The sequence below is a fragment of the Scleropages formosus genome, chromosome 2, assembly GCF_900964775.1.
Source record: "Scleropages formosus chromosome 2, fSclFor1.1, whole genome shotgun sequence".
Classification (NCBI taxonomy): Eukaryota; Metazoa; Chordata; class Actinopteri; order Osteoglossiformes; family Osteoglossidae; genus Scleropages; species Scleropages formosus.
Window position 1 is genome coordinate 14,365,566 of NC_041807.1, and position 20,805 is coordinate 14,386,370.

General features: G+C 45.9%; 1 protein-coding gene across 8 annotated transcripts in view; it reads left to right on the forward strand.

Moving 5' to 3' along the window:
• Positions 1-20,805, forward strand: part of sox5 (SRY-box transcription factor 5) — a 158,347-nt gene that overhangs the window by 118,887 nt on the left and 18,655 nt on the right. For 6 of the 8 annotated variants that reach the window (XM_018747382.2, XM_018747383.2, XM_018747384.2 and 3 more), the window contains 4 exons: positions 2,178-2,350; positions 2,605-2,673; positions 14,683-14,809; positions 17,102-17,187. In XM_018747382.2, the coding sequence (XP_018602898.1) occupies positions 2,178-2,350; positions 2,605-2,673; positions 14,683-14,809; positions 17,102-17,187 (455 nt within the window). The remainder of the gene's footprint in view (positions 1-2,177; positions 2,351-2,604; positions 2,674-14,682; positions 14,810-17,101; positions 17,188-20,805) is intronic. The other 2 variants (XM_029246571.1, XM_029246570.1) reach the window with 1 other exon arrangement.

Sequence of the window (20,805 nt, forward strand, 5' to 3'; positions counted from 1 at the left end):
CCTCTTTTCTCTTCATTCCTGGCATGTTGTTGCTACTGGGAGTTATCTGTTAAGCCTAGTCATTAATTAGTTTCAAGGGGTTCTTGACAAGTATTACATTGTTACAAATTAGTTAATTACTGGGGGATGTGATGTGCGCTTGGTTATACAATGTGCCTAAGGATGTTTGTGAGAGGAGGAAACCAGTTATTGATCCTCTGCCGAAGTTCCAGGAGCAGGAGGAAAGCCATCACTCCTGATTAATGGAGCAGGGGCTTGTGTGTGTGTCTGTGTGTGCGTTCGTGTGTGCGTGCACAAAAGGGGCATGTGTCTTTTCATATTTTTCATTAATGCCAGTGTGTGTGTTTGGATAGTGTTTGTATCTATTTGTACACATGCTGGCATTCTTGCAGGCTGATGTATGCCTCTGTGTGTGTGTGTGCCTCTGTGCATTGCAGTTGAGGGTAGATCAACACACTTGATTGATGGAGCATCTCATAATATATTTGCTCAGGGAGTTCTCTTTAATATTTAATATTTTGGCCCAATGGAGTGAAATTCCCATGTACCTATTAATCTCTCACAGTCCTCTGGAGAGAGAAAAACCCTGGCTGGCTGGGAGTTCCCTGTAGTTGTGTTTCTTTTGAAGGACCTGAATGGAAGAAGAATGGTACTGCTCATCAGTCCCTTTCCAGGGGATACAGCTTAAGGGCTTATGGGAGGTGTAGTTTGGGGAAGGCTTTCTGTCTCTGGTGCCTATTTATAGTGTTTCTGTGGGAGTATGAGGTGTGGGGGCCAGAGCTGGCATTGGAGCAGCACGCTCTGTCATCGTTCAGGGAGGCACTCACGAGTGCGGAAGGAAGCAAAGCCGGCTTGTTTCTGCTGTCATGGGAGCAAGAGATGTATTTGGGCCATATGCCTGTGCGCATGTGTGATTTCGAGCAGTCGGTCAGGCGAAGCTGTGACCAGGTTGGCCCAGCGCCAGGGTCCTGATGGGGTGGAAGCAGGCAACAACAGTGGCCCTTGCATACACAGTAAGTCACAGCACTGCAGGCTTGAGGGACCCAGCCCATTTTAGCCATGGAAGCCTTGTCTGTTAACTCCTCTGATGATCTGCATTCCTTCCTGGCCTGGGTTGGGTTGGGGTGGAGTGGGGTGGGGCGGCAGAGGGAGGTGTGCTCCTGAAAGAAAGCTGCCTTTGATCCCCTCACCAACGATAGCCCTCCACCCCTCCTGTGTGTGAATGGCACAGCGTTTTTAACACAAGTCCCTTTCTTGTCTCTCTCCCCATCAAAAGCACATACATCTCAAAGGTTGGCCACTGAGCTGTTAAAACAGCTGCACGTTTATTTTTCCTCTCGGCCGCCGTCACAGTTGCGTTTATTGTCCATTGTTGATGGCAGAGCAAGGGAATGGGGGGTTGGGACCTCCAGGGACAAGCGGATATTGCTCTCACTTTCTTGTGAGGTCATGGGGTCAGGTTGCTTGCAATGACTCCCTCATCTCCCTCTCCCCTTTCCTCATCTGTTTGTGCAGCCCAGGAATGCAATCCAGCGAAAGGTAACAGCTGGAAACAAAGAGGCTTTGTGGCAATTGAGGGCTGGATTACGGGGAGCCCAAGGTGCATATCGTGTGCTGACCCAAGCACACGTATATACACACACGCTAGTATGTATACAGTCCTATCGTCATGCTCAGAAGGTGACGAAATGGCTGTCTGTTGAAATCCCAATGTATGCCAATAGCAAGACACATCATCACTCAACATAATGAATTAGTTGTAGGTAAAGTGTAGCTCTGTAAGTAGCTTTCACCAAAATTAACTACCAGGCAAATGAGTAACTTACAAACATGCACACACATACTGTCACAAAGCATATTTTCATCAAAGCTTCTATAAAGACAAGTAAACCCCAACAGCCCGAAAACAGGCAGGTCAAACCTACACGTGCCTTTGGAAGTCCTTCACGATTGTCAACCCGTTTTGTTTTTCATATCGGTCTTTGACTCCTCCACTACTTGAGGAATTGTAGTGGGTCGCAGGTCAGCATGTGTTCCAGGGACCTGGAGGTCAAAGGTCACAGCTTACTTAATATATGCTTGGGGCCCGCCATGCTACGGGGCGCGATGGGCCTCTCGAGACGGGGTGAAATGGCCCTCCTGTGGTCCATTGAGACACGTGCTGGTCTTTCCTGCAGGGACCCCAGACAGCCTGGCGGAGAAGGAGAGGCAATTGATGGGCATGATCACGCAGCTGACCAGTCTGAGGGAGCAGCTGCTGGCCGCCCACGAGGAACAGAAGAAGCTTGCTGCCTCACAGATCGAGAAACAGCGACAGCAGATGGAGCTGGCCAAGCAGCAGCAGGACCAGGTAAGTGTGGGGTGCATGTGCAATGGCACACCTGCTCACACACACACAAACACACATTCAGACACACAGACACGTAAATATGCATGCACACACAGGGCATTGTGTCAACAACTTCTGTAATATAAGCACACACATAACACTCAGTGTTTATATGTACTGTGGTAATGTCTTGTTGTCATTTCCATGTAGAGAGTTTAAAAAATAGTTGTACATGTGTGCATCTCCACCATCTCATTCTGTTGTGATTCTGTTAGATTGCCCGGCAGCAACAGCAGCTCTTGCAACAACAGCACAAAATCAACCTACTGCAGCAGCAGATTCAGGTCAGTCTTCACATGTGATTGCATGTATGTGTGTATCTGTGTAAATTGGTGTGTCTATGACTGTGTGTTTTTGCAAGAGTGTGTTCACGTCGGGGCGTGCATAGGCATATGCCAGCATCTGTGTGTGAACCTCGGTTCTTCTTGATGAGCAATGGGAAGACTTCCTGACCCTGCTCCATAATGACCATTACTATGGCAACAGCCCTCAGAGGATCTGACTGGTCAGAGGTCACCCTTGTTTCATTCACGCTGAATAGGAACAAGCCGACTGTCATCCCACAGAATCTGTTTCCTTGTCATTTCTCTTCCCTGGCCGGAACTGACAGCGCCATATTGTGACAGCACATTGTAGTCCAGGCATGGTTTTGACACACAGAGAAATAATGGGATTGCACTGTGTAGTCCAAGACCAGCCATCCCACACCAAGCAGTAATGGAATAATGTCACAGAGCTATAGCCTAAGTCTGGCTGTCCCACGCAGTGGGGTAACAGCATGATAATATGGTGGACACGGTCTTCAGTGTTCTCGCAGGTGTTGAGAGAATGGCTCTGTCTTGGGGGGTAATAAGAGCCATTTCCCTTGAAACTGAGCTTTTCCATCTAAGCAGTGGCTGTGGATGATCCACTGTAGCCAGGAGGCCCCGCTAACACTGACAGCATTCACTGGGCTCGACTGAAGCAGTTTCACTGCACTGGAGCACTGCCATCTTGCTGTTGTTTGTGTGACAGAGGCCTCTCTGAGCGCCTTCCCACTGAGTGGAGATGTGTGCTTCCTAGACAGGGACATTTCGTGTGAGAAGGGACTCGGGCAAGGGCAGTGTGTGTCTGTGTGTGTGTGAGAGAGAGAGAGAGAGAGAGAGAGAGAGAGAGAGAGAGAGAGAGAGAGAGAGAGAGGCGCTGAAGCTGTAGCTCAGTCCCCCAAAGTGAAATCACAGGTCAGTGACCTGAAGACAAAGCTAAACAACTCATGTTTTGTGTGTGTGTTTGTTTGTGTGTGGAAGACAAAGACTGTGTGTGTGAAAGAGGGAGAGACAGAATGTCTGTATGTGTGTGGGAAACTGAGAGATTAGGAGGGTGTGTGACTGCGATCGAAAGTGTGTGTATGAGTGCGTGATGGTGTGTGGGGAGAAGCTTTTTGTGTGTGTATAAACTTGTAAACAGGTCCCATTCTGGTCCAGAGGAATAAAGATCCTTTTCTCATGACTCCATATCCATTTCCCAGTTGGCATCAAGCTCTGCACGCTGAGCAACCATGGTGTCTTACAGTTCTGCCCCCCAGCTGTCAACTCTTTGACTAAATGTGCAAAAACCAGACTGCAATCTTTAGAATCTAGGTTCACAAATGCACTCTGGTAATTGTAGTGTTGACAGCGTACTGCATAACCTTACTTGCACAGGTCAATAAATAACTCCTAACACCATGTTGAATAATATCTGAATGACCCAGGGTAGGTTCCCCACTGCCAGGGCACCAGTATAGGGACTACTCTGGCACTGGGGGCAGATGTGTTCTTGCCTGCTCCTTGTTGTGTATTAAGCAGCCTGTGGGACAAGACAGACCTGCAGATACATAAAAAAATGTTCAGATAAGACATTCTGCCTGTTTGAAGAGCAAGTCCCCCATCTGTCGACTAATCAGTGTGTCAGAAGGCATGCTTATCCGGGGAAATGCACTCTGGGAATTGTAGTCCAGTGGAACATCTTGTGTGCAGATTGGTACAAAGCGGTTAATGTTAAATGTCATCTGACTGTTCATTTTTCCAGTATTTATAAATGACATTTTCATTTTAATGTTTTAATTTCCATAAGCAATGATACAAGCAGATGCATTTATTTTTTTTCTCTCTTTCTCATAATGACCACTCAAAGGAAGACATAGCGAACCCTGTTGACCAAGAGCAGTGGGCACTCAACTGTACAAGTGCCACAAAGCTGCATATGTGGTGCCTCAACCGGCCCCAAAGGCATTTCACTAACCGCTATGTGGCGACAAGCTGCTCCCAACCTGGCAAGGGGTCTAATTAATGTGTTCTGCGAGCCCTGGTACCCCAGGGACGCCCTGTGATGACGGCCAGCGGCTCTGGCGGAGGGCTCGTCCTGGACGTGTCGATGAAAGGGGACACCTACCAAGCCCCTTCGAGCATTTACGGTGGTGCAGAGGGGGAGATGTTGTAAAACACAGCTCATCTATTATGCATTTCCTCACTTAACAAGACTAATATTCCTACGGCTTTTGCATTTTTTATCAGGTGATTATCCCAGGGAGCAGATAGACTCCAGATATCTGCCAGCCTCAAGGTAGACAGAGATACTGTCCCTCTGCTGCTGTTTCTACATGCCTCGAAAGACACACTGCCTTCCCCTAACGTACATGTCATAACTAATATGCATCTAAATGTATAATGCTTCTCTCTGCCTTTAAAAAGCCACTACATTAAACAGAAAACTGTCTGCCTGCCTTTATGTTGGCATGTTGTTGTAGTCTTACGGTGATCTGATTACTGCCCTGTGACAATAGTTACATGTAATACACAAAGTGCCTAACTGTAGTCATTTCACTGACACTCTTCTCCAAAGCAACTTACAATGTTAAGATACTTACAGTTATTTACCCATTTATACAGCTGGGTAATTTTACTGGAGCAAGTTTAGGGTAAGTACCTTGCTCAAGGGTACTATGCCTGGAGGGGGGGGAAATTGAACTTGCAACCTTCTGGTCCAAAGGCAGCAGCAGCTCTAACCACTACGTTACCAGTTGTCCTGTTGTCCTCTCATCCTCTCATGTCATGTCGCAGTTGCATTATAGTTAGAATCCAGTACTGACAACCCTGAAATTGTCACATTGTAGATTCTCTCTGTCCTGCTGTCCTGTGACTTTACGTCTTCCTGTGAGAGTATTTAGCTGATGTACTGTGGTCTCTGTGAGCTGCCTTCTCACTGAGGTTGATCACACTGAAGAACAGCTCGTGCATGAGGTGTGCACGGCCAGGCTTTTGGTATCCGCAAGCTAATTCAAGGCCCAAAGTAAATCGTTTAGGTCCAATAGCATTACTATTAATTACGCTAATAAATGCACTACTAATTAAAACAGAACAACAGCAACAAAAAAGCAGGATTTACGAGAGCTTAGTGGGCCAGTGTGTTATCTCGTTGGCGGCAGGAGCTGAGCTGGCGAGAACAAGCGAAGCTGTTTTACTGGAAATGAGCGTGTTGGGCTACGCCATTGCATCATAACTAATACAGACTGACTGCTAAGAGCAGCTTCCTTTCTATCACTGTAAAAAAAAAAATTAATAGAAAAGGCATCAGGATATGCTCTACAGTAAACACGTCATGTTGAGCATTAAAGAGTTAATGTTAAGAAGTCTGACTTCTCCATCTGGGTTTGTACTTGTTTTAAAGTGTGGAGACATTGTTGAGTTGAGGTCCATTTTTTATTCTATGCTTTGGATTTTCTGCCATCAAGTAACAAAACACCTTCTCCGTGCTCTTCATCACTCCTAGCACACCAGACTGCAAGTAAATGTCTAATGGCAAATGCCCCTTCTCTCCTCTTCATCATTCAAAACATATGGTGTGTGCTGTGTGTGTTTGTGTGTGTGCGTCTTTGTGTGTGTGTGTGTGTGTGTGTGTGTGTGTGTGTGTGTGTGTGTGTGTGTCAATGTGATGTGTGTGGGCTAGATGACATGCCCGTCAGCCGAAGTATTATGGGGTTACGCATCAAAGACCGAGTCCAAAAAGGCTTGGTTGTAGAGTCCTCAAAGTGTTGATACGCTTTGGAAATTAAGCTTGTGACATGCACAATTTTACACAGCTTAATGAATCACAGCTGAACTGTAGGATCCTTTTAAAGCATCTAATCTTTATAAAACTATTTACTGTGATCATCCATACACTGAATAATGTCTAAAGGTGAACATCAAACATTTTCACTTGCTTTGTGTCCAAAAATATATATTTTTACCAGAGAGAAACTGAGCTTTATCTGTGTCCTGCTGCTCTTCTCACAGAAATGCTTCAGAACAAATTTATGATCAGTCAGAGTTTAATTTAGTATTTTTAGAGCAAACCGGGCTTCCACAGTCATAATGAATTAAAAACTTTACGTGAAATACTGAACAGTTTGAGCAAATGGAATTAACAAGTGGAACACATCGATATGGCTGTTTTTTAATTGATCAAATATACGCCAATGACATTCATTTCAGTTGAACACGGTAGATGAAAATTCAGTATATTTACAAGTATATCAATCTGCAGATAAGCCTGAAGTGAGAAAGACACACACACAGTCTGAAACTGCTTGTCCCAAGTGGGATCGCAGCGAAGGGGAGCCTAACCCAGCAACACAGGGTACAAGGCTGGAGGGGGAGGGGACACACTCAGGACAAGGCACCCCAAGCAGGACTCGAACCCCAGACCCACTGGAGATGAAGACCTGCTCCAACCCACTGAGCCCCTGCGCCCTCCAAGTGCAAAACAGTTGCTTTTAATTTCAGATTGTTTTGATAAGAATGTGCCTGGATAAGCTAAACTGCTGGACAGATTTGTCTGACTTTTCCTGAGTTTGAATGATCCAGCACCTTTGTATTCTTTCAGTTAGTCTTTTTTAGGTTAGTTGACTGCATGCTTTAAAACATGTTTATCTTCCCTGAGTTAGTTCACTTCCTCTGAAAAGACTGCACACCCAGAGACCTCATCTCTATTTAACTCAGGGAAATGGTTTCACCCCGCTTTTTTTGTTTGACCCGTTTGTTCAGTCCGTGTCATCAGTACACAGTATTATGTCAGGGTGACGTCCAGCTCTCGCCTCAGTCCCACCCCTCACTTCCCCCGAAACAGACAGAGTGACCCTTTCTGGCCCCATGCATCCTTAGAGCCATGCTCAAATGTCAGAGGGAAAAGCAAACACCCACACTGCACTCAGATGGAGTAATTAGGGTAAAACAATGACCCCTGGGCTGAGATCTACCTGTTGTGCACCAAAAAGAGAAGTGGATGGCAGATAGGAGAGACGGGGATGACAGTGGACTGATCTTAAGGCAACAGGTAAGGCAATGCAGGGCAAGAGGAAGAAAACAGATAAAAGAGGGTGGGAGAATAAGAGAGAGACATGCAGGAGTGAGGAGATCAGGAGATGGGGAGATGGGTGGGGACAGAGAGAGCAAGGCACTGCAAAGCAGTGTCACAGGAAGAGAAGGTGAAATAGACAGAGAACGAGGAGTTTGTGAGAACAACAAGGAGAGACCCCCCCCCACACACACACACACAAACACCCCACCCCCAGCACACAATGCCTGTTACATAAGTGACCGGCGCTTAACAACACATGGAAGGCATCTCTCAGGCCCAGCGGGCTGCCAGCTAATGGGAGCTATTTGCGGAAGGACACAGGCTAGCAGATGGGCACAAAGCGCAGCCCACCTGCGGGGACGGGCTGACGCACTTGCCGCTCTCACACCTAATTGACGGCGGACGAAAGGGGAGTCGGCACGCGGCTAACCCTCCACTTGATTTCATCATGAGCTGATCAGTGGAAGGTGCCCCTACGTGAAAACGAGCGGAAAAGCGGGAAGCAGCAGACAAGGGCCAGGGGAGCGTGTGTGGGGGATCAGCGGGTGGTGTGTTTGTCTCAGAACTGTCACCCACTTCAGCCTATCTACGAGGATGCCGAGGGGTTTGGGAGCGGGGTTCTAGATGAGCACTTTCTCTCTGTGGGTCTATCATGGTTTGTCCTCCACCTAAAATTCCAACAAAATGTATTTGAAGTGTGTGTGCCAGTAAATCTAAGTTTGGTTCCCCTGAAACCAAGTTCTAACTGCAGTGAAATCAGTGGTAGAAATGTGTAAAATCTGCCCTACTGTTTTTTAAGCCGAGATCGGCTCGGTGTAGCCTTTGTAGAGTTCCTGATCCTCTTTTGAAGTTGGTGGTTAACTAGCACGTAACAAAGTGACATGTGCTTTAGAAGCACCTCCTGGATTCAAGGTGGCACGGTGGCATAGTGAGTAGCGCTGCTGTCTCACAGCGCCTGGCTGGTGCGAGAGAACGTAGGTTTAATCCTCGATCAGTCTGTGTGGAGTTTGCATGTTCTCCCCGTGTCTGCGTGGGTTTCCTCCCACAGTCCAAAGACATGCTGTTCAGGTTCCCCTATAGTGTGTGAGTGACACAGCGAGAGTGTGTTCCATTGGTGTATGGATGAGTGACCCATTGTAAGTAGTGTATCTAGCAGTGTAAGTCACCAGAGTGAATAAGGTGTATGGGCTAGTAATGCTATATAGTATGTATTGTAAGTGGCTTTGGAGAAAAGTGTCTGCTAAGTGAATAAATGTAAATGTAAGGTGCTTGTATCCACCGGGGCCAGGCCCAGGGAGATGTTGTCTCTGCACCATCCCAATGTTGGTCCGCTTCTCTAAAGCAGGCCCGATGTTGCAAACACCCATAGCAGCTTATAGTGGTGCCATCTTGATGTGGTCACAACAGGAGCAGTCCTGTACGTTAAATGCACTGTGCTTGTACATGATTGTTACAGCCAGCCCCCAGTATGCAGAGCAATATCCAGCTCAAATTAATTACTGGTTATATCGCTGTGCGTCCCCTCTTCCACACTAGGTCATGGACGTTCTGCTTTAATTGCTGGAGCATATGGTTCCGAACAGATTTTAGCTGTGGGACCCATACTTTACCGTGGTATCTTTTTGCACAGTCAGATGTTAGCCATATTGTCAATGCTGGCAGTCATTGTTCCACTCATTTACTTCATAGAGCTAATTACTCCCTAATAATAACTTTACCTTGGAGTTTTTCACTCGTTGGTGCCAGCAAACCTGTTCACACTACATATGTTAATTATCGGCACATCTTCATTATGTTCAAAAAGCTTTAGGTTCAAGCTGTGCCGCCTGGCGAACAGCGCAGAGCCAGTTCTCTGCCAGCTTTCCACTTTTCCTCTCTTCATTTCTTTAAACGTGTTTTTTTTCCCCTAAAATGAAAGTCACGAAGGAAAACTTTCGCTCTTGTCGTTTTGTTTGAGAATCTGATTAGAAGGATTTCAGCATCTTGCTGCAGGACTTGCCGCCGCACATGAAGCACATCTCAGATTGCAACAGTCTCCTCACCTCAGATCTGTGTCTTAGCGATGCGTTTCTCTACGTTAGATCTGTGCCTTCTTTGTGGTGGATCTGCATTTTCTTTATGTTAGATCTGCATTTTATTTGCATTGGATCTGTGTTTGCTTTATGTTAGATCTGTGCTTTCCTTTCCATTATATCTGTGTCGTCTTTGCGTTGGATTTGTTTTTTCTTCACTTTAGATCTTTCTTCTTTAAGGGGCAATACATCAGATCAGTTTGCTTTATTTACATAAGATCCATATTTTCCGAACGTCTGGCTGTACTTGATATGTGTTTTATTTACATTCGATGTCTTGTTTTCTTTATGTCAGAGCTGGAAGCAGAGTAGGCTTGTTTGGATGCCTCCCTGTTATCCTTATCAAAATTATAGTAGGTCTAGCTGTGACACAGTTGGGAAATATTCTATAGCAGGTGTCATAGCTGTTAATAAACTGGACTAGTTATGTTTAGAGTGTCACCTCATAGCTCATGTACTCTTGGACAGTTAAGCAAGGTCATTAACCTGAATTCTTTCACTACATTTCCATCTTTGTAAATGGGTGATTTGGTAAAGTGTGGAATATGAGCTGTGTTAAGTGGCTTTGTAAAGTAAAGAAAGGAGTTGAACAAATTACATTTCCCATTTAATGACTTGACTCACTGTCCAAACTGGCTGTTCCACAAAGCTGTACAGCACTTCTGGGTTATACAAAGATCCAAACATTCAGGTATCTACAAAGACTCTGGAGGAGGACACAAATGAACTGGGGGGGTCTTTCTCGTCCCACTGTGCCTGAGGTGCAGATGCGGGGTGCTTTTTAACTCCTGTCACTTTCCTGGTCTCTGTAACCTTGAATAAAGAGATAGGAGTTCCAGGAATCTGCACTTTCACTTTCTTTCCCACTCTTACTTGCTCCTCTGTTGCCGTCTCCTCTCTTTCTTTCTCAATTCAATTCAAGTTCCTTTATTGGCATAACAAAGAAAAACATCATTTGTATTGCTGAAGCATATATATAGCATACAAAGAAAGCTGTAAGTGGCAATTATAAAGGACAATACAGCACAAAATGTGTGCATATTATTGCATAAACAAGAGAAAAATCACCTTTAAAACAATAAAAAGAAAGTGTTGGAATAAATAATTAAGGTGCTGCATGTTTCTGAATGAGAGGTACAGGGACTACTGATTACCCATGATTCCACGGGGGCTGGTTTGCTGCTCCTGAAATCATTGTCCACTCTCCACTCAGTCAGACGTTCCTAAATAAGAATCTGCTCTGATTTTCTGACAATTCCTCTTGAAGTATAACTCTGCCTTTGCCACTTGTAGTTCTTCCTTGCCCTTAAAACCCTTAACTGCGCCTAGGTGTGGTCATGGCTTTTCTTGTGCTGTGCTTCAGTCATGTGCCCTGTCTGTCATTTCCTCAGGCTAATTACTGACGAGCGCTCTTTGGCTGGAGTTGGATATTGAATGAGGGGTTTGTTGGGCTTGTTTGTCGTGCTCATATGTTCCTCATTACACCCTGGGCCTCACTTCCTCACCCGACATTGAGGCAACGGTGCCACAGGGTTGGTGTGGGCGGGTTTTGGGGGGCTGTGACTGGGGTTGCAGCTGTCTTTCTATCCCTGTGACTGTGTGCTTGTTTTTCTACGTGTGCTAGTGTGTGTGTGTCTTTGTGTGAATCTGTGTGTTCGTGTTTGCCGGTGTATGTGTGCGTGTGAGGGAGACACAGGGAGATACTGAGAGAGAAAGAGAAGCAGTGTGGAGTAGGATGCCCAGCTGCTGGAGGGGATTAGCTGGGTTTAATGGAGCTCACAGATGGAGGTGATGTTATTGTCCAGAGTATTCAGAGGCAAAGGCTAAATGTGAGGGATGAGCCGGATGTGTCGATGGAAGTGGGAGGATTCCCATAAAGCCCTCCACAACTCTGCCCTTCAGTGTCTGGTATGGAGTGAAGTGATCCAACAGCTTTCTTCAAAACGTGGTGTAATTTACTGCTGCCCTTGCAAACACAGGTTCTGAAGCTGGCTATTGCGAGATAACTTTGAGCGTGTGTACCCAGCAGCTGTTCCGGAGTGCTCTGATAAACTATTAAAGGCTTTTTCCCAGCTAGTTATGTCCCAGGCCACGAGTCCAAGGCCCAGCAGTCTTAGGTCTGGCTCATTAGCCCACCATATAGTCCATTATATTCCTCAGTGGAGACTGGTCTCCCCACATCTAACTGTGGGACATAATTAGGTTGGTCAACCAAGGCAAAACAGGCCTCTGGCATGGTTTGTACTCAAACGAAAGAGGCATCTGCATGACAGAGCATGGTGTTCGCAGTCGACTCTGTAGACACAGGAAGTGTGGGAGGAAGAGGAGTAGGGGAAAGAAAGGGAGGAGGTGGAAGACAGGATGGTCAAAGTAGATTTCCAGGTTTATGAGGAACAGACCTTAATGTATAAACAGAGCCTTGAGTTTTCACGTTCGAGTAACCCCTGAATCAGACTCAGTTAGTCCTGCTGTGTGGCAGCAGACAGAAAAATATTTGAGAAGAAGCAGTAGATCCACAGCTAGACCCAGCCCACTGCAGTACAGCATATGTCTGATTAATCCTGAAAAGAGGAAGCTCTCCATCGAGCCTGTGATTACACTCCATGGGGGGGCTGTTTTAGTAAAACAATAAACCGGCAGTACCTTCTGATCACTGCATGGCCAATATGGCATTTATGGTTAACCAAAATTGTAGAGTAATTACGGTGCGGTGGAGTACAAGACGGCGGGATCCCGCTATTCCCAATGCAGTGGTCATGTGACTGTGGCGTCTGGGTTGTGGGTAAGTGTACAGACAGAGGTGAACCAAAGGATCATTAGTGCTTAACTGGCTGAGCAGACACGTATGGGGTTGGCTGTGCAAAGGAATAGATTCAAATTTTGAAACATATTCTGTATACCAGAAAATAAGACTTCCTTTTGCAGGTATAACTTTTATATGTATTTAGTATGCAGTGTGTGTATATATGTGTAATATGTGTCATATGTAAGTATGAATGTATACCAAGCGTTCCACACAACATACATTAATTCCAAGTGGCAGGGGATCAAAATGAATAGATTCAAGTCACTGGATGCCAAAGATGAGATCAATTAAGCGACTCACAGAAAGAGGATTTATAATAGCTGCTGTTACTTTTGGACTTTCCTGGGTAAGCAATATACTCACATGCAGAGGGAACCTGTCAGTAATCCTGTATGCCTTCTGCATTTACACCTGCTCAGCAGTGCCACTTTACATGTACAATGCGAATTATAGATATGATGTTGTCAACGAGGGGGTGTGGTGACGCAGTGGGTTTGGCCAGGGCCTGCTGTGTGGCAGGTCTGGGGTTCGAGTCCTGCTTGGGGTGCATTGTGGTGGACTGGCATCCTGCCTGGAGTGTGTTCCCTCCCCCTCCAGCCTTGCACCCTGTGTTACTGGGTTAGGCTCTGGTTTGCCGCAGCCCTGCTTGGGACAAGCGGTTGCAGAGATTGTGTGCGTTGTAAACGACAAAGCACTTTCAGTATCCTTGTACTACACTGTTGGTACCACCACTCCACATTTACAGTAGGAAATTATTTCATTTTGCCCTTGTCACTGTCAGCACTCCGCACTGATACCTAGTAGGTAGAATAGTGGCTAGAGCTGCTGCCTTTAGAGCTAAAGATCACAAGTTCAAATCCTGTCTACTATGGTAGCACTCTTGAGCAAGGTACTTGTCCTAAACTTGCTCCAGTAAAATTGCCCAGGTGTTTAAATGCGTAAATAACTGTAAGTAGGTTAGCACTGTAAGTTACTTTGGGGAAAAGCATCAGCTAAATGAATAAATGTATATAGAGTGATATTATTCCCCTTATTTGATATCATAATGGATCAGCACTTCACGTTTACATCTGCAGTGAGGTATTTCACTTAGCCACTGTCAGTAGAACTGCTCTACACTTACACCTTGAGTCAGATTATTCCACTTTGCCACCACTCCGCTCCACATTTATGCTCCTTGTTGCCTCCCTTCTGGAGCCGTGTGTTTCTTGGCAGCGTGGCCCTCAGTGGAACCATCTGTCTCCTGCCTCTCTGTGCCGGCGTCGGAGTCCCTCTTCATGCCAGAGTCACTGGGTTTTTTAATCCTGGAAACCTTGTGAAGTCTCATGGCTCTTTGCCGATGCGAGAGCTCCACAGAAGCGGGGGCCAGCTGTTGGGGAAGCTTGGAGGGCTCCTCATGAAGCTCCCTTTGTCTGGGTAATCTGGAGGACAGGCTGTTTAGCAGGAGTGCCATTGACCTGCTCGCTTGCTTTCAGAGCCCATGATCTGAGCGCAAGGGCAAGAGCTAGGCACATGCCTGCAGGGAAAGGCTAACTGCTCAAGCGGTCAGTGCTAGCGTGGTCACTGGAAGTGCCTGAGACCACAAGGCTGCTGAGAGCTTCAGCAGTTGTGGTTACTGTGAGTGCCCAACAGAGGGTCTGTGAAAGGTCTGCTGATCCAGGAATCCCACGCGGTCACAATGAGCTTCAAGCTCCACACAGTTCTACTTGAACACTCTCATCTACATTCACACACTTATGTTTGCTCTGTTCCTTGGGGTGACAAGTAGACCTGGCCAGTATGTGGGGCTCAAAGCTCCAGCTGTGAGCAGATCTCTGAAGCAGCGCTTTACGACATGACATACCAGCCATGTTAGTTTTGTCACACAATGGCAAAGTGGTCAAACTGCATGGATTGATGACTGATTCTGTGCCCCCCCCCCACCACCACCACTCTCTGTCTTTCTCTATCTGTCACTTCAATCTCTCTCCCCCCTCATTTTTTCTCCTTCTCCCATTCCCTCCTTCCTCTTTTCTTCTGCTGCCCCACCCCCCACACAAACTGTCTCTCATTTCCAGCAGGTCCAGGGTCAGCTGCCCCCCCTGATGATCCCAGTGTTCCCGCCAGACCAGAGGACTCTGGCTGCAGCTGCTGCACAGCAGGGCTTTCTCTTGCCACCAAGTTTCAGCTACAAGCCAGGCTGCAGTAAGTGTTCTTGGCCAAGCCATAGGCCTCAAAGGATCTTTGTCTTGGGGACAGGGGGTGCTGCTCATGGGTTTCTGGTTCAAGGATGAGGTGGGGAGCTTTGAATGCAGGTGTATTCTTTTTCTGTGTGTGTGTTTTTTGGGGGGCTGGTACACAGGTGTGCAGGTAGCTCCTGAATAACTGTCACTTTTCCCATTGGTGATTAAAACAGTCTGGAGCAGGCGAGTGTCTCCGAATTCAAATACAGCGTTAGAGCAGTTAGCATCTCCTTTGTTTCAAACCCCATTTTCAAAAGTGAAATGAGGAAGAGAGAGAGGAAAAAAAAAAACATGTCCTTTGGGATTTTCTTTTTTTGGCCGAAGCAGTCCAACTGTGAGGCAATGTGTTGTTTACAGCGAGAAGCGTCGCTGCCAGGATTCGGCGGAATAATGTGAACACACAGGGGGGTAGACCTGCCCCAGGTTTCCTCGCAATAACAGGGGATCCAGCCAGAACACGCTTCCAACACGCCTCCAACACGCTTCCAACACGCTGAGCATCCCAAGGTCCAGCTCTTCCCACAGAACTTCACAGTTTCCAAAACAAGTCCACCAATATCAATTATTACACCCCCCTCCCCTTTCCCCACTGCCTGCTCCCGCTCTATTACTCCAGCTTCAATTAGTGCTGCCTGCACACCCCACACTTACCCATTACTATGTTTCCCAGTTCCATTGCGCTGATTCTGGTTAGCACTTCCTACACACCTTATAGAAAACCATGACATAAACTTTAAGTTTCTTTTGGTATTATCTGGTGACACGGGTTTCCTGTCTGCTCCAACACTGTGTTAGTACTACAGTATTACAGAAGGCATTGTTCAAAGCCAATTCACATAGCATTGCAAACAGTGATAATAAAAATTCATTACAGCCAGACCTTGACTGAAAGCATGAGCACCTACTTTAAACCAGTGAGAACTTGACTCTTGACACCGTCACCAACAGCGGTTGAAATTGGTGAGAACTCATCTCCCAGCTGAGCTTCCGTGGTCCCCCCAGCCAAGACCAACATATTCAGCTTCTTTATTTCTCTCTTTTGTTACAACAGTCCCCATGAGGGCCATAAAATAGCTTTCATATTTTTGTTTGTTTTAGGGAACATAAGAAAAAATCTCCCAGAATACATCCTTGACATTGTTCCAAAGAATGCTTCAACCTAGAGGCTTTTTTAAGGAACGAGTTATATGGGAAAAATGTGCTGGACGGTTCGACTGGGAATGTCTGGTTTATTGCTTATCGAGATGAAGCGTCTGTAATGAGGCCGTGCGAATTGAAAAGAGCAGTGCGTTTCACTGGTTTGAACACGCTCCCGCCTTTGAAGCATGTGTGACATATTTCCAGCAGAACATCCTGCTGATGGTTAGAAATGAGTTGTCAAGCAGAACCATTTTACATCATTGCAACACTATGCCATGGATGTATTTTTTCCACTAGCATTCAAAGTCACAATAACATCCTGTATTTAATACTTCCTTTCAGAGAGGGGTTATTGATTACCGTTGTTGTTTCTGAGAACCTAAGTGCCCAAAGACGGCCGCGAAGCAGCTGTAAAAGTGGTTCTTTTACCTCAGAACAAAGCCTTCTGGGGAAAAGAGTAAAGAATTTCCCGCCTAAGCCATTAGAATTCGCTGTGTGGACATGGAGAACTGTGAGCCTGTGAAACAGACCTGGTTCCGCTCTTTTTTAAGAGTGTTTGTGAGCGCTTTATAGATACGCACTTAAGGCAAGGAACGTCAGGGCCGCTTGTTAGAAGACAAAGGAGCGGAGAGATTTGCGCCCATGTTGCCAACTCTGACATTTCCTCCAGACAGTGTAATTATGAGCCCTATCTGAGTTGGGTGCTGATAATTTGGCCCATTCTCTGCTTTGCCCGATTCATCAGCGTTCAGCCGCTGTTTTCTGCGTCAGCCACTGATGGTGGGGACGGAGTTGCCCCTCTTAATTACCCCAGGCGCTTTATCAGGGGTGCGCCATCAGTGTGCTTCATGGAAACTGTATTAGTGGAGAAGCTACACAATCCAGCTTTCGTTGGGGGACTACAGGGACAAGCACAAAGGAGCCTGTCACAGACAGAGAAAGAGCCGGCTGGTGGTTAGGTGTCAGGGTGGGGGCTGATAGTCATCTTGGTGGGGTTGGAGGTATAGGTGCACAGGGCACAAGAGTCAACTTTGCAGCTGGAGGTTGTGGGTGGAAGGGGGGTGTATGTAGTGGTGAATCAGCTCCAGACATTGTTCCATTGTTCGCTCCTCAGGTGACCCTTACCCTCTGCAGCTGATTCCTACCACTATGGCAGCAGCTGCTGCAGCAACACCTGGTCTGGGCCCACTACAGCTCCAGGTAAGAGAAACATGCATTGTTGATGCTGTGTCATTCCTCACCTGGTCAGGTACCAGAGTGATTAAGTTAACAGTATGTACTGTTCTTCTTGTAAATTCCCTGAGAAGGGTACCGCAAGGAAAGTTTGTGGTTTTTTTAAACGGTCTAGCAGTCTATATTTGCATTTACGTTTATTTATTTAGCAGACACTTTTCTTTTCTCGCTGCCTAAATCTTAGAAAAGAGTACAAACAGCATTGCATGAACAGAAGGAGAGATTTGGATGCAGACACGTGACTCTTGAGTACACAGTCCATTTGTCACTTCCACCATATGAACCATTATACCTTATACAAGTAGGTGCATATAGACTTTCCATTATTAAACAAAGTGCTGTTAAACATTATTAAACATAACAAACGTGCATGTTTATCAAGCATTTATGACATCAGGGGAGGAGTTCAAAAAAATATGTATGTAACATATATATATATATAATTGTTTTGTTCTAAGGGCAAATGTAAACTTCTCACAGCTGTAAGTGCAGAAAAATCCAAATCACCCTTAACCTACCCTATCGCTCTTCAGTTTCTCTACATTACAGCTCCTGTTTGAAGTCTTGGTTTGCTCCCTCACCCATCCATCCCTTGCCATGTAGTTGCTCCCCGCTTGGTTGCTCCATCTGAGTCACATTGATGCTGGCGGAATTTTTCAAAATATTTTTTCAAAAAACGACAAACATTTGTTCCTTCATTTAGCATGGATAAACTGTTCTGTATCATTCTGTCTTGCTTCACATAGTTGGGACAAAGTGGCTGGTCATGCTTTAATCATACTGCCTGGTCACATTGCAAATCAGATACTACTCTGTGTACCACTGAATGCCCTCGTGTGCAACTGCTCACCTTCCTGCAGTACCAAACTGCTCACTGCTGCCCAAGGGTATAGGTGGAGCGACCCATTACCATTCATTCTATCCTCATAGACCAATTGACCTACTGTGACTAGCCAAATGTGCAAGGTTGGAGAGATGCCCTTGGTCATAATATTAGCAGGGGATGGGGAGACAGTTGATATGACAGCTACATGCTTGATTCATGCATGGTGTAGAATATCAGTGGCCCAGCTGGTTTCTGCTTCCATGTGCTGATCTCCCATCATCTTAAATTGCTGTAATTGTCACAACTGTGATGGAAAGCACAATGTTACACCTGCCAAGAGCTTTACTTGTGTTCCTCAAGTTTTCATGACAACATGAATTTTATTTAAAAGCACTGCTCTATTGCACCTTACTCATGATCTTCTACCAGATTTACTCTGTCTATAAGATCCATGACATCGATCCATTGCCAATAACCACTAGTCCAATGTAGGGGTTGCAGTGGTCTAGAGCCTATCCCGGAATTACAGGGCACATGGCAGAGTACACCCTGGAGCTGTGAGGCACCAGCACTACCCACTGTGCCACCCACATCTACAGCATACACTCCCTGCTCCCTGGGTGATGTAAACCATCAAAGAGCATGCCATGATTCCTCAGTCTTAACACACTTAACCCCATATCTATGTCACTTCCTCCTCCAGATCTATAACCCTATTTACTCCATTTTTACAGCATACCTATTCTACTCCATCTAGAGTATAACCTACTCGAGATCTGTAACACTGTCCACTTCACATGTGCAACATGCTCTACACCTGTTTTACTGTACTGTACACTATGGTTACAATGCACTTTGGCCACATGAAAAGCAAGCTCTAGTCTACTTGACAGGTGCAGCATACTACTCCCCACGGCTGTGTATCTATGTATTTTAGTCTTTCCTTTCTTTTCCTTTAGTGCCTATTGAGCTGTGAGATTAACTTCCTGGGAAATCTTCTCCCCATGTGTTCTATGGTGGTACAGATTCGTCAGTTGACTCAGATCTGCACTATAGGCCACAGTTTGATTTTTCAGAATCAAACAACTGAAAAACAACAGCAACCACAGACACTGGGCTTGCTTGCATTCTTCAAATCCCCACGAAAACAGATTAAGGCTTTGTTACAAGGGAAATAATTTACTCAAGCTAACCCAAATACAGATGTCACAATGTGTTGAATTTCCTCTGGGATCGTCTTTGCGCTCAATTTTACAAGCGGGTGCACTGAGACGCACATAACAATTACTTGCCCCTGGGTCAAACACTTACAGAGCTCGAGTCGTAATAGAGAGCCATGCAGCAAGTGCAGTGTGTACACACACACAGACACACACACAAATAAACATGGGTATGTTTATAGATGACATCCCTTACACACACACATACTCATAAAAATAAAGTACACACATACGCTTTCTTTTAATGTTACACATATGCACACACACCTGCAGGTTACATTTGTCTTCAGATTTGAGCTGTCTGACAACCCAGGTCTGAGAAATTTGATGTACGCTGGGGACCTCCGTGTCTCTAGTTTAAGGGTCTGGTGCAGGTGGGAGATAAGCAGGACACAGAGACTCGTTGTGCGGCAGTGCTTTGCACAATAGCAGCCGTGTTCAAAGGCCTGTTCTGAAGGGCGATGTCAGGTGGGGGGGTGGGGTCAGGGCAGGACTGCACGTTTAAAACAAGAAGAATAAATAGTTGTGACGTGGCTCACTCTCCTGCATCACCCTTATCTCTTCTTGTCTTCTTCCATAGCAATGGGCAGTCTTATTAATCTTTTGTTGCTCTGTTTCGTTTTGTACCACACATATTTGGGACCTTCTGGCTGTTGAACTTTAGCCCTACTTTTGGCATTTCAGCCACATTAAGCCACTGACATCCCCACAGAGCCTGGAGAACAATGTAGGAGTCACAGTTCTAAGGTTCAGATAGATTTCTGAACCCTGAGTAATGGTACCACCTGACCACACCTCTCACAAATGTTTCAGCTACGAAAATAAATGATAATACCAAAAACAATAAAGAAGGAGTATTTAGACAGCTGCATGTGTTAACCAGCATGAACCTTTGTTCCTGATCATTTGTGTTTTAAAGTCAAAACCTATTGCTGCGGTGATCAGGTCAGCTTGTGGTGGGGACAGGGGCAACACAATATAAATTATGCTCAAGGGTGTGTATAGCATGTCGTGAGAGGGCAGTCACTGGAAAACCTCATTTAGCAGAACTGACCTGGAAATCCTGGCTCATGAGAAGAGGGGGTCAAGCAGTCACTGTCCCTACAAAGCATCCATCATCTTGGGAAGCAAGCATGACAGCTGCCAGCCTCCAGTGTAAACGTGGACTTCAACACGGCGGTTTGGAAGTCTCGGGTTAAACTAAGCAAGTTTCCCCAGCTGGTGAATTGAGCTCCGTTTTACACTTTTTTGTTAAAGAGACTTTGATTTAGCATGTAGCAAACATGTTAATAGAACTGAAAACCTAATGCAATGAGACACATTAATAGAACCCTGTGGAATGGACACATGAGCATTAATGATGTACCTCATTGTCTATGTGGCGCATGGACAGCAAGACAGAATTGTTTATTTTTTACAATCAACGGATGGGTTCCTAATACAGAGAGGTGAACGTGGAGGGGCCAAACTTCAGTACCGAACGAAGGTGGCTGGACAGAAACCATAAGAGATGGGGCTGTGTTTACCTGCTCTCCCAGG